This window comes from Lissotriton vulgaris, chromosome 7 (genome assembly GCF_964263255.1).
Source record: "Lissotriton vulgaris chromosome 7, aLisVul1.2, whole genome shotgun sequence".
NCBI lineage: Eukaryota > Metazoa > Chordata > Amphibia > Caudata > Salamandridae > Lissotriton > Lissotriton vulgaris.
Genome location: NC_141695.1, coordinates 415,715,361 through 415,728,364, shown reverse-complemented (window position 1 = coordinate 415,728,364; position 13,004 = coordinate 415,715,361). Strand labels below are relative to the sequence as shown.

The 13,004-nt window shown below is 45.8% G+C and overlaps 1 protein-coding gene across 9 annotated transcripts in view; it reads left to right on the top strand.

Annotated features, from left to right (window-relative positions):
- LOC147701766 (sulfotransferase 2B1-like) overlaps positions 1–13,004 on the top strand; it is a 512,808-nt gene that overhangs the window by 26,704 nt on the left and 473,100 nt on the right. Inside the window, exons 1-2 of one of the 9 annotated variants that reach the window (XM_086930385.1) lie at positions 2,708–2,955; positions 3,039–3,111. The exons of 2 other annotated variants lie outside the window; for them this stretch is intronic. In XM_086930385.1, coding sequence (XP_086786511.1) covers positions 3,065–3,111 — 47 coding nt within the window. In that variant the 5' untranslated portion in view covers positions 2,708–2,955; positions 3,039–3,064. 6 more of the 9 variants (XM_086930389.1, XM_086930386.1, XM_086930392.1 and 3 more) reach the window with 6 other exon arrangements.

Sequence of the window (13,004 nt, the reverse complement as noted above, 5' to 3'; positions counted from 1 at the left end):
TTAAATCAAAACAAGAGGAGTTTACAGCCAAATTTATGAAAATTGACTCTATGTTTAGGTCTCGAGGTGATCATGACGCATCATCATCTCATGCATCATTACCGGAAAATGATGCAGCTGCCTCATCAACAGGAGACAAAGCAGCATTGCACAAATCCCAATTTGTCCTTCCACATGACCAAAAATTACAGTGCTCTGATCAAACCACAGATGTACCTTATAGCATTGAAGCACCAATTGTGGCAGCACTGCAGGCAACAACAACTACTACAGGAAACATAGCAAGCAAAAGTAAACAAGCTGTGTCAGCAGTGCCTCAATCTATTACAGAAGGAGTTGGAGAAATTGTAGGTACACCAGCTAGGCCTACACTGCTACGAGTGACTGAAGGAAGCTCAGAGACTGAGGATATACCATCAGCAGACGCATCTCTGAGTCTAATATTACAACCAAGTGAAGGAAGTGCTGAAATTGTAAGTGTACCAGATCTATCAAAAGAACGTGACGAACATTCAAATGTGCTACTTGTTTCTGAAGTATTGCCAAACGGTGAAGAAGAAACTGAAGACCTTATGAGTAAGGATGTAGATTTAGACTTAGAAGAACTAGAATCAAGCAGTACCCAGTTTTGCCAGGATTTGTACCCGAGTGATAGAGGGAACTTTTTAGACAAACCTTGGCATGATACCGAGTTACGAAGGTTTGTCATTGCAAGTGGCCCATGCAAGCCTAGAGGACCCTTCCCATGAGATAATAAAAACAGGGGCTTTTCCACAAACTACTACTACAAGGAAAATAGGACTGGAGATAAGACTCCAAGACTGTGGTTGTGCTACTCTTTAAAAATGGACAGTGCATACTGTGAACCTTGTTGGCTTTTTGGAGATAGAAAACTTTCATCCTATCAGCAAGCATGGGCTAATGGTATAAAAGATTGGGAAGGCATATCTCAAAAAATTAAAGGACATGAAATGACGCACTCACATTTAGCAGCTTGTGCTGTACATGGAAGATGGAGGCAGGATGAGACGATCGATACACAACTGGAATCCGACTACAAAGAGCAGGTCAACTATTGGACAGAAATTCTGAGTAGGATCATCGATGTAACACTTCTGTTGTCAACTTGCAATTTACCTTTCAGAGGACATAGAGAAAAACTGAAAGAAAACGATGGTGGGAACTTTCTGGCAGTCATTGACCTTTTGAGCAAATATGATCCTGTTCTAAACCATCTGATCACAAGAGAGAGTAGATTTAAATACTTGAGTCCTGCTATTGAAAATGAGCTGATTGAAATGCTTTCAAATACAGTGCAAAATGAAATCTTAAGTGAAATAAAAAATGCACCATTTTACTCCGTTATAATGGACACAACGCAGGACATTAAAAAAGAAGATCAATTAAGCCTGGTCATCCGATATGTGACACTGTGCCTTAACACTGAGGACATTCCAACGGAAATCAAAATTAATGAAAGCTTTGTTGGTTTCTATAAAATTACAGACCAAAGTGCAGAGGGGATAGCAACAGAATGTGTAAAGCTTGTAGAGGACAAAGGCCTAATGCTTAATAAATGTAGAGGTCAGGGATATGATGGTGCCAACACAATGAGTGGTATATATAGTGGAGTGCAAACCAGAATACGGCAGAAAGAACCCAATGTAGTCTATGTACACTGTGCTGCTCATAACCTAAATTTAGTGTTGAATGATGCCTGCATGCACATTCCTGAAATTGCAGAATTTTATGACATTATACAGAAAGTGTATTTATTTTTCAGCCACAGCATTAAACGTTGGGAACTTCTTACGGTTACAAAAGAGACAACAACTCATTCACAGCCAACACTGAAGAGACTCTGTCCAACACGTTGGGCATCCAGACATGATGCTCTCCATGCTGTACGCTATCGTTTTATGGACATCATGAAAGCACTCACTACAATTGTACTGCAGTCGAAAAAGGTTGAGGAGCGCATAGAAGCTCAGGGTCTTAGGAAGTGCATGGAGACTTTTGAGTTTGTGGTAATGGTTGTAATCCAGTCCAAAGTTCTGGAGAAAATAAATATTGTGTCGAAACTGCTTCAGTCTAAAGATCTGGACCTTTTACAAGCATCAAATATGTTAAGTACTGCAGCGAATACATTTGCCACTTTCAGAGAACAGTTTGACGATGTTAAAGGCTCAGCATCTTTACTTGCAGCTGCATGGGGAATTCAATTACCTTTCACACAAAAACGACTACGACGCAAAAAAAAGCACTTCGATGAACTCTGTGAAGACCAACGGCTGTGCAATCCTGAGGACAATTTTAAGGTGTCTGTGTTTTATGCTAACATAGATATTGTTGTAAATCAGATACAAAATCGTTTTGCTGGTATGAACACCATAATCCAATGCTTCCATTTCATGATGCCTTCAGAAATCCTCAGAGCTAGCGAGGAGGAGTTGTTTGAAGCAGCCATGACCCTGGTAGCTCATTACCAAAAAGACTTGTCCCCAGACTTTCCACAACAACTCATCGCTTTCAAGGCAGTGTTGAAAGAACAAATACAACTTATCTCAGGTGGCACAATAAAGGATCTGGCTGACCTTTTATTTTTGCGAAACCATGCAATTCTGCCCAGTGTTTTGGATGTTGCAACAGCACTGAAACTTTTTCTAACGATTCCAGTTACTGTAGCCAATGCAGAAAGGTCATTTTCAAAGTTAAAATTAATCAAAAACTACCTCCGAAGCACAATGACGCAGGAAAGGCTGTCTGGGCTTGCAACTTTAAGCATCAAGAGCGATTGAGCCAGAAAAATAAATGTGAAAGCTTTAACAGAAGACTTTGCACGAAGAAAGGCCACGAGGCAAACATTCTTTCAGTCAACTACATCTCTCCAGTTCAGTGAACGAAGCAGTAGTAGCCTTCAGCCACCGGTCTAATTTGCCAGTCACTCTTCCTGATGTAAGCAGTCTTCAGCCTTGTGTTCACTCTAAATATTGTTTTTAGCTGTATCACCCTTAAAACTCTGCAATACATTTCATCAGGCTCCTGCAAGTACTGTTCCTTCTTCATGTATCTGTCCTGTGAGTCCCATGAGGAAGCTGGAAGCTGGAAGCAGTAAGTAATATGGTATTCTGCCAGTATATCAGACTTTAAATATTGTTTGCTTATATATAGGCTACCCTACCTCAGTATTCTGAACATGCATGCGTTTATAGAGGCAAGAAGAGATTTATTCAGATGAACCTGACATATATGCACCCCCTTGACACTTTTCTTTTGCACAGACAAAAGGGCCAATATTTGAGTAAACAGCTTTGTTTATTTTGCTGCTGAACTTGTTATTGCTTTGCCGGTCCCTTAAATATTTGCGCCTTTATGCCCAAACTAAAGGGGCATACTTTGTCATAACTAGTTTAATGTTTATGCTCCTAAACTTGTTGTTGTTTTTATCACTCACGTTTAACTATTTGCACATATATGCAAAAATAAAAGGGGCATTCTTTGAGTGCCTGGGTTTGATGTTTATGCTGCTAAATTGTTATTACTTTACCAGGCACTTTGAAATATTTATGCCTTCATGCACAAACAAAGGGGATTACTCTGACTAAATAGGTTTAATTTATTTATGCTGCTTTGCTGTCTGCTGTACTTGTTACTGTTGTGATGGTCACTTTGAAAATATTTGAGCCTTCAAAAAGGAAATTGTTAGTTTAAACTGGTTTGATTATTGCATGTGCTGTAGTTGTTGTTTATCAGTTGATTTAAAATATATGTGCCTTTATGCACACACCAAACAGGGAATTTTTTGATTAACCTGGCTTCATTTTTGCATACTGCTGGACTTGTTTTCACCATGGCCTTTGAAGTTTTTTCACCTTGATGCAAGAAGAAAGTTGCATTGTTTTGTAAAACATGCTTGATTTATGTATATTGCTGGACTGGTGATTGCTTAATTTTGCACTTTGAAAGTATTTGCACTTTTTCTTTTCCTTTACCAACTAAAGTTTGTATAGATTGTCATTAGGTACTTGCTGCTAATATGGTTTGTTTTTATTCTACATACAGTGCTATTTATGGTGTTGCTTGCACTTGTCTGTAATACGTGCACTTTTAATCTTGTATTTAGTCATTGTTTACACTACGGAAATGATAAAATAAAACAAACATCTGCATCAGTGTTCTGAAGCATCCAAACCGTTTTCTTCCTCAGCCTGGCTTGTTTGCCTGCCTGTATTGCCGTGCTTACTAATAAAGACATTATCATTGACATTCCTTCCTCAGTTCACGTTATTATCATGCACAACCCTTGACAGTCGCTAGTGTGTAGCATGCACATAATTCAACAGTCTATTTCTCTTGACTTTCGCAGGATACTGAGTTATAGCTGCTGTTCTTCTCATGTATATTGTCAGTCGAGTTTTTAAGGAATTACAGGTTTGGGTTTCTCTTTCAAAGTTTCAAGGTATTGTCAATTCTATATCAGACCCTATAGAGTTGTTCTTTGTTCTTCAGCCATAGGCAGTTCATGAGACAATAGTATCACTCCTTGGGATTGTTCTGATTGCTGCCTCAGTTAAATTATCTGCTTTTGACAGGATTGTTCCAAATGGCATAGCGTGTATGTTGAGAGTGTTTCTCACTAGAACTTACAGAAAGACAATATAGAGACATTTCATTTAAATGTTGGAGGTTTCAAAGCAAAATATGCCAGATTTCTGCGTGGTGGGGCAAAGTGGTACATGGTGGGCCACGCCGCCGGGGGGAGGCATGGTGGGCCGCGCTGCGGGGGGGGCCCCCCTCCATGTGCTTTGCAGGGGGCCCCCTCAAGTTTCGTTACACCACTGCCTCCAGGAGCCGCTACTGCATTTTATAATATTTTGTCGCTTCTATGATGGTTCAAGGAAATATATTCTGAAACCGATCTTTTTTGCGTATAACATTAGGGATTACAATGTTGCGCTATGTTTTATGTGGCTCTTGGAGCATTCTACTTTATGTTTTAGTGCTACCACTTACATTTGGAGAGCGATTTGAATCAGAAAAATTATTTTCATATAATTGTATTACTTGCTTTGTATGTGTTTTTAACTCTGTATGAGTGCAGTATTGCTTTAAAAAAATGAAATTTAATTGATGCGCTGTATTTTGTATAATCTGCTCTTTAATTGCCTAATTAGATTGTGCCAGATAAAGATTTTTGAATTGCCACATATGTACATTCACCTGATCAACAATCACACGTACAAACTTGCCAATGAAAAAGCACTTTTATTTCCAAGCAAAATATTTGCTTCTCAAATGCTTATTTCTGTTGTATTTGAAAAGGGACAAGGAAATAAAAGCACAGGCAGGGACAGACTCTCAGGCTTCGGACATTAGCAGAGGTCAAAACTGAGTTGTGGAAAAATGTATAGTTCAGATGCTTACTGTTAGTTGAAGTAAATCACAACACATGGGATATCTCCAAACAAGTGTCTCCAGTATCCTTGTGTTCTTGTGCCTACGTCCCATAACTGGTTGTTCTCAGCCCAACGATTAGTAAGCAAAAAACACTAGAGGGGTACAAAAACAGAATATCTTCTATGTGCAATAATTGCAAAGAGTCACAGGCCAATTGATCATATAGGAATGCTCTTCCAGCATGAGTTATATGCAAACACATTTTTATTGAATTATTTCATCAAAGAATGTATGGAGAAGAGAAAAGCCAACACATTTCACTCCTTTAGAAAAGAGCTTTAAAAGAGCTTCAAATTACAAAACAGAAAAGAAAAAGATTTTATACAAAAATATAATGTTAAAAAACAGATGTTAGGGGGCGTGGTCTAGCAAGCCATGATGGCGGACGCGTGTTAGACGAGCTCCGCCCAGCCTTGACTAATGTCCTTAAATTATCCTGCTTCTCTGGTCTGCTTTTATGCTCAGACCATGTCCCGAGTGGGGCCTGAGCCGGGACTGTACTATAACCTCCATTTTAGACCTGGATTGCTGACTTGAGAAGCGAGACGTCAGTGGCCTGGGGCTCGGCCTGTGGACAGCAGAGTGTCATAGCCTGGCAGTGCAGCCGGAGGGACGGATCAGGCCATGCCTGAGGTCCCCAGTGGGAAGCAGAGCCAACGACGGAGAGCCTGCGGTATACCCTCGCAGTGAGGGGATCATGGAGCGGAGGGGGCCTCCAAGTTTGAACATCTGCCCTCGGCAACCGTATGTCTACTTTTCCTCACGAGGTGAGGCCTGACTGTCTGTGGCCATATCGGGGCGCAGGTGGAGCTGTGGGGAGTGCGGCCATGCTGAGGGCTCAGGACGCTGTTTGGATCCCGGGCTGGGGCGGTGTTTGCTGCCATCTTTGAGCTCCGGCGCCCAGTGGGAGACCCTCCGCCTACTCTCCTCCCCACTGCACAGTGTGCTCACATTTGCGGCCTAGTTGCGTGAGTGTACTAAGTGGATATTTGTGATGGACCTGGGCCAGAGCGGTGTTTGGAGCCCGTTCTGATCTCCTTTGCCTGGTGGGGTGCCCTCTGCTGCCCCTTTCCCCAATTGTGTGGTGTATTCGCGTCGGTGGCCTATCGGGCTGCGCAAGTCCAACGCGGATATACTGGCTGTGAACCTTGGCTGCTGCAGTGACATTGGAGTGCTGGGTGTGGGTCCTTGAGGGGGCTAGGCAGAGCCTATGAGACCCCCAGATTACCTGTTGGCAGCGGCAGCAACAGCAGCATCCGAGGCTGCGAGGCGGTCCAGAGGGTCAGTGCGGCGGGACCCAGCGAGGCATGATACCGCCCCAGTGGTGTACACTACCGGCGATTGTTGCTTCAGCTGTGTTGGCTCCCTGGCCCCTTCCCTTCCTCATTATTGACGGTCCTGTGATAGGCGGTCAAGTCGGTCCACTTGGGCCATGACTTCATATTCCTGCTGCTTTCATCTGGCTCAAATAATCCTTTGTCTCCAGCTGTGAAGTGGGTCGCTGGCCTAGGGCAGCGTGCATACTCCCTCCCTTTCCTGTAGTGGGGGGGCTCGCTGTCTCCTGGTGGATCTTTCACGGTGTGCTGGTGAGAGGATATCCTGGGTGTCGGGAGGCTTGACATCCGCTATGATGAGAGACAAAGCAGGAGGAGGTTCGGCCAAACAGAGTACACTTGAGAAATGTACAGGCCCTGGGGCCTCTGCAGCGGTGCCAGGGGGGTCATGGAGATGTGCTGGACAATGCCACCCTCATGACTGCCATCAAGCAATCTAGAGATGCTCTGGATGCTAAAATTGAAGCAATCGGCTCCGACGTCATGCTGCTGCGGCATGACCTGCACAGTGCTCTGGCGCATCTCACGGAGGCTGAGATTAGAATATCTGGGGACTACCCAACGTCGACAGACATCATGAATGGAGGATGCCGAGGGAAAGGCCCAGGGCAACAATCTTTGCTTTGTTGGTTTCCTGGAGGGGTGTGTGGGGGAGAAATGAAGCGGTTCCTTACCTAGTGGCTGTAGAGCTGGCTCCCCCTGGAGTCACTGTCCCGATGTTTCGTGGTGGAACGCGCCCATAGGGCCCTGATGCAGAAGCCTCCGTCTGGGGCCTGTCATCGCAAAACTGCTGAATTATCATGATTGTGACGTTATCCTGAAACAGGCTAGGTCCAAGGAACCGTTGCTATTTGATAATGCCTGCATTCTGATATTTCCAGACTATACGAAACTGGTTCTGCAATGGAGGCAATCATTCATGGCGGCCAAAGCTCGTCTTCAGGATCTCAAGCTTCCCTGTGCTTTGTTGTATATGGCCAAGCAGTGGGTGGTGTGCCAGTCCTGCACCCCATCTTTGACTCACCAGAGGAGGTCTTCCTATGGACATAGGACACGGTGCTGCTTCATTCTCACATGCCGCCCCATAGGGAGTCGGATTCTTTGTCCAGCGAGGCACCCTTCGAAGTAGCCCAAGTTGAACTCAAAAGGGAATGGACGCTCCAGGTCCAGACATTGATCTCAGTCGTGTAGTGCTTCTTCCCATGCTGTGTCAGCAGCCTAACTGATGGAGGTGGCCGTAGTCCCATGGGTCTTTGACGTCTTTGCCTTGACCAGAGAAGCACAGATGAGGGCCGGTATCGCTGTTGGACCTTATCTGACAGGGAGAGTGTCAGTTGAAAATGGGCTGTAAGTTGGAGATCCATTGGTGGGTGCGGGGTGGGACCTCCTGTAGGGGTCTGCTGGCCACACCCGCTGCAACAGGTACTTCAGTGTTCTTGAGGTATGGGGGGTTGTGGTTTTTGACCTCTGAACGCACTGACCTACGCTAGTTTAGAGCCACCTTGCATATTTCATACACTTTTTCATGCATCAATGATTTGCATCAGGGCCTCACATGACAGCTCCATCAGGTAGCCAACAGGATCGCTCCGGGACCCTTCGGATAGTACGCTGGAATGTCAGGGGGCGCTAGACAAAATCAAACGTGGGGCAATACTCAAGCAGGCAAAACGGGCCCATGCAGACATTCTCATGCTACAAGAAACACACCTCATGGGGACTAAGGCACTATGTTTTTAATGCTTTGGCTACACCCAGGTATTCCATGCGGGGTTTGTAAGGGGGTCTCGGGGGTTGCGATCTTGATTAATCACTGGGTTCCCTACACGCATGTCAAGACATGGGGGGGATACTCAGGGCAGATATCTGTTCATCCAGGGTACTGGGGGTGAAGAAACTATGGTACAGGGGTGTGTCTTTGCCCCTCCGCCACTCTCCTAGGGTATGGTAGAGAGACTTATGACCCTGTGGGCAGATATACCAGATAGCCTGTCCATAGTGGGGGGATTGGAATGACATGATGGATCTGGCCAGAGACCGCTGCTGGCCTGGGGTTTTAGAGATGTCTGACAACCAACCAAACTGCACTCTTTGGTGATGGGGCTTGATTGGTTGGACCCCTGGTGCCGACTGCACTGGACAGCGCAGGGATACACGTATCTCCCGGCGGTTCACGATTCTTAATCCCGCCTTGATTATTTATTTGTCCCCTGAGTGGCTGAAGTCAGGGTGGTGGAGGCGGATATCCTTCCATGGGGACTATCGAACCATTCGCCGGTGGCTAGGCGCTACAGCCTTTTTGATGGCACCTTTCGGCCTGGAACCTACAGAAAGATGACTACAGGGAGCATATGGAGGGTGCTATTGATCAATATGTGGCACTTAACGTAGACTCGGTGGATGGGGCTGAACCTCTATGGGAAGCAATAAATCTCACAATACATGGTGTGGACATTTCATTCTGTGCGGCAGCCCGCAGAGAGCGTAGGGAGTCCCTTGTACAATCTGAGGCTAAGATTATCGATCTGGAGAGCCTCAGTAGGGAAGGCGGGGACAGACAGTGTCCCTGACTATTGCTGCTGGCGTAACAGGGCCAATGCAGACCTCCTGCTGGAGGAGGCCCACCAGTCGTGGTTAGCGACCCATAGCAGGATTTACCAGTAAGGAGATAAATCCAGTAAGCTGCTCCACATGCTGTGTCAGGGGATGCTGTACCCCCAGGCCCTCCCTGGTGTGGTAGGTTCAGATGGGGTGTCCCTCACGGATTCCTCTACAATTGCAGAAAGTTTTGCTACTTATTATGCAGAGTTATATGCCCCCAGAGAGTGTTTGCATGCAGATGTTATCTAATGAGGGGAGTGGGGAGCTGGATCTTCCTCTCACAGAGGAGAAATTCTCTCTCCTGAACGTGGAGGACAAGATTCTGGCTAAGGCTTTGGCCAACCGCCTTTGGTCTCATATCACTTCCCTTGTCCATCCCAACCAGGCCGGTTTTATGCCTCAGCGGGCGACTCATCACAACATTCGTGAAGCACATGTTGCTCTTGCGGCCATTCAGGGGTTGGGAGAATGAGCAGTGTTGTTACTGGCAGATATGGATAGGGTATTTGACTCCCTTAGTTGGGTAAATCTATTTGCACTCTTACGTAAGCTGAGTATTGGACCTCACTTCCTGTCTTACCTGACATTGCTCTACACAAACATCACCACATCAGTGCATGTAGCAGGCTCTATCTCCACCACGTTTTCCATTGGATGGGGGAACCAGGCAGGGTTGCCCCTTGTCTCTATACTTGTTCACGTTAGCTGTGGAACCCTCGGCCCCATGGGTGCAGATCGATGCTCAAGTGACAGGCTTTGAATGGGCACACAGACTGTCAGATCGTATTGCTCTGTACGCTGACAATGTGCTATTCTCCCTCACCAATTTAGACGGGATGGGACCGAGGCTGCTTCCCATCATGCAGATTTTCAGGGAGACCTTTGGCTTATACATGAATCCTCAAAATCGACTCCATGGGTTCTCAGGGATGTGGCGGGTCTTGGCTCCAGGGCATCCGCCGTTCAGGTAGTTTTTGGGAGGATGAATTATTTGGGAGTGTTTTCATCAGACTCGCCTATCACATCTTGGGATAAAAATCTGGCTCCAATATGGGATTGTGTACGGGCGGATCTTAATACCTGATCCCATATGCCAATGTCCATATATGGTAGATTGGCCCTCTTTGAGATGGTCTCACTCCCCTGCTTACTCTACCATGTGCCAAATCACCCATATCCGATCCCTCCCAGATGGTTTCAGTTGCACTACAGACTTATTTCAATCTACATACTGTGGGGGGCTGGAGACCTCTGATATTTTATCGTACTACATGGCATCGCACCTGCTAGTCCTAAATGAATGGTGGTATGGGGATAGGGCTGAACTCGCTTATGCTGTCGAATGGAGGTGCATTGGGTTCTCTCTTTACACACTATACTATACTCTGCACCACTGTGCAACTCCTTCCTGTCTGTCACAAAGGTTGTATTCCAAATCTGGCGGCAGGCTCTACAGAGGATGGGCTGGTGGAATAGGTTGACGGGGGAGACTCCATTCTGGCACAATGGGCGACTGCATCAATTTTCTACTTTACCTGGGTTTCGTGGCTGGGATAGTATTGGTATCTCTACTCTGGGTGACATAATGCTGAGGCCGGTCCTGAAGTCCTTTCAAGATCTACAGAAGGATTTCTGTATGGTGAAAACCCAATTCTATAGATATCTTCAGTTGAGACACGCTATTTCCCCTAGTTTGGAGGGCTTAGAGTCATTAGCCGAGTTCATCCCGATTGAGGCAAAGGTGTTCATGGGAGATCTCCAAGACCACAAGATCTAAAAAATGTATCAATCCCTGGTTACTCAAAGCTCCCCCACGATGCAGAAACTCATAGAGGCCTGGGAGGGTGACGTGGGCCCGCTGGAAGAGGAGGACAGGACAGAGGCCCTGGCCTCCCCGCGGGGGACTGCCATAGCCGTAAGTCTATGCATTATCCAAGTCAAGTACCTTCATTGGGTATATTTCACCAGGGTTAGGCTGTGGAGGGCAAGTTTGGTGGCTTCCCCAGTGTGTCTCAGATGTGAGCGGGAGGAGGGTACCCTTCTGCATACATTTTGGCACTGCTCTGCATTGGTGCATTTATGGAGAGAAGTTATGGCCTGCCCTCTCGGAAGTGTTGGTTTGAGACCTTCACTGCTCGCCACAGCTGGTACTCCTACACGTGATGGACGGGATTGGTGGCAACATATACAAACGCCATCTTATGCTGCTGGGGTTCCCTCTGGCTGAAAGAGATATTGCCAGGCCATGGAAGGCATCAGTGGCGCACTCAGTGTCCGCATTGAAGAACGGTCTGGACATCTGTATGGACTTGGAGAGTCCCATTGGAGAACCTCAGCCTTAAGGCCCAGTGGCACATGGTACGCCTTAAATCCCCGGGATTCACCTGCCCTGCCTTGTCAAAACAGAGACACGGACTCTTCCTCTGGCGTATAAGATGATATTTATTATCTGCAGCTAGTACAGTGGTCTTAGAAGTCGTCAGTACAACGAGGTTCAAAAGAGACTGCAACTTAACTCCGTGGCGCACAGGTTTATATATCATACAGCACAATGCAAAAATGCAATCACACACGAGCATGAGCTATAGGCAAACATTATAGAGAATATTTTAAGTTCAAAACAACTCAAGTTCCCGAGTATGTTTGTCACTCGACCCTTTAAGTGAACAACAAATGAATCCACACAGTTCGATTTACTAGCAGAGAAAACACAGCTGTGTGTCGTAGAAGGACAGTCGAGAAACAGGAGAATGCATGAGATGTGTAGCTAAGGACAGCAGATAAGATAACTTAAAGGAAACAATGGTGTGAAATTATATGTAGTCCGGATGGGGATTAATCCGCTCAGACAGGAATTAGTGTACATGGCCAGACCCTGACACTCGTTAGTAAACATAGGCGAGGAAGCCACCTGACACGCAAAGCAGAAATGAAAAAACATCGCATTCGCCGAGCTGCCTGAGTGAGGGCAACACAAAATGGCGGCAATCTCAAAATGAAGGCTGAGCATGAACAAGTTTGTAATTTACAAAACCTCAGACCCTCCTTTTGCCATTAATCAGGCAAAAACAAACCAACTCACGCTAATCTGAGTCAAAGTCAATTCTAATATTCATGAAATCCTCAAGTTGTTGCTGCACCATCATTCGAATATTCTCTGTCTTCTGAGCAGCAGGTTGTGGGACGCACAAGGTAGCCAACAGGCCACACACTGCAGGACCACACTGAACGCACAAACAACAAGAGAATATGACAGCTAAAATTGCTCCGAGGAACGTTAAGATTTTCCATCCCCAAGTCGACAGTATCCCCCAAAACATCCCATAAAAGACCAATCTCCTTCATCCTGATGTATCGACTCGGAGACAGTGTGCAATTTGGAAATGGCCTGGTATACTGCTGGAGCGTCATCTGGCATATAAATGCAGCAACTAGATCCGATCAATCTACAGACACCTCCTCGATCTGCTAGAATTACGTCTAGCGCAATTCCATTCTGAAGTGTCATAAGACGGTCCGCTTGAAGCTCTGCTGTAATGTTACCTATCGCTCCTGCAGTAACATTAATAGTGGTCTCAACCACTCGAACCAATTGCCTAATGTGTCTATTGT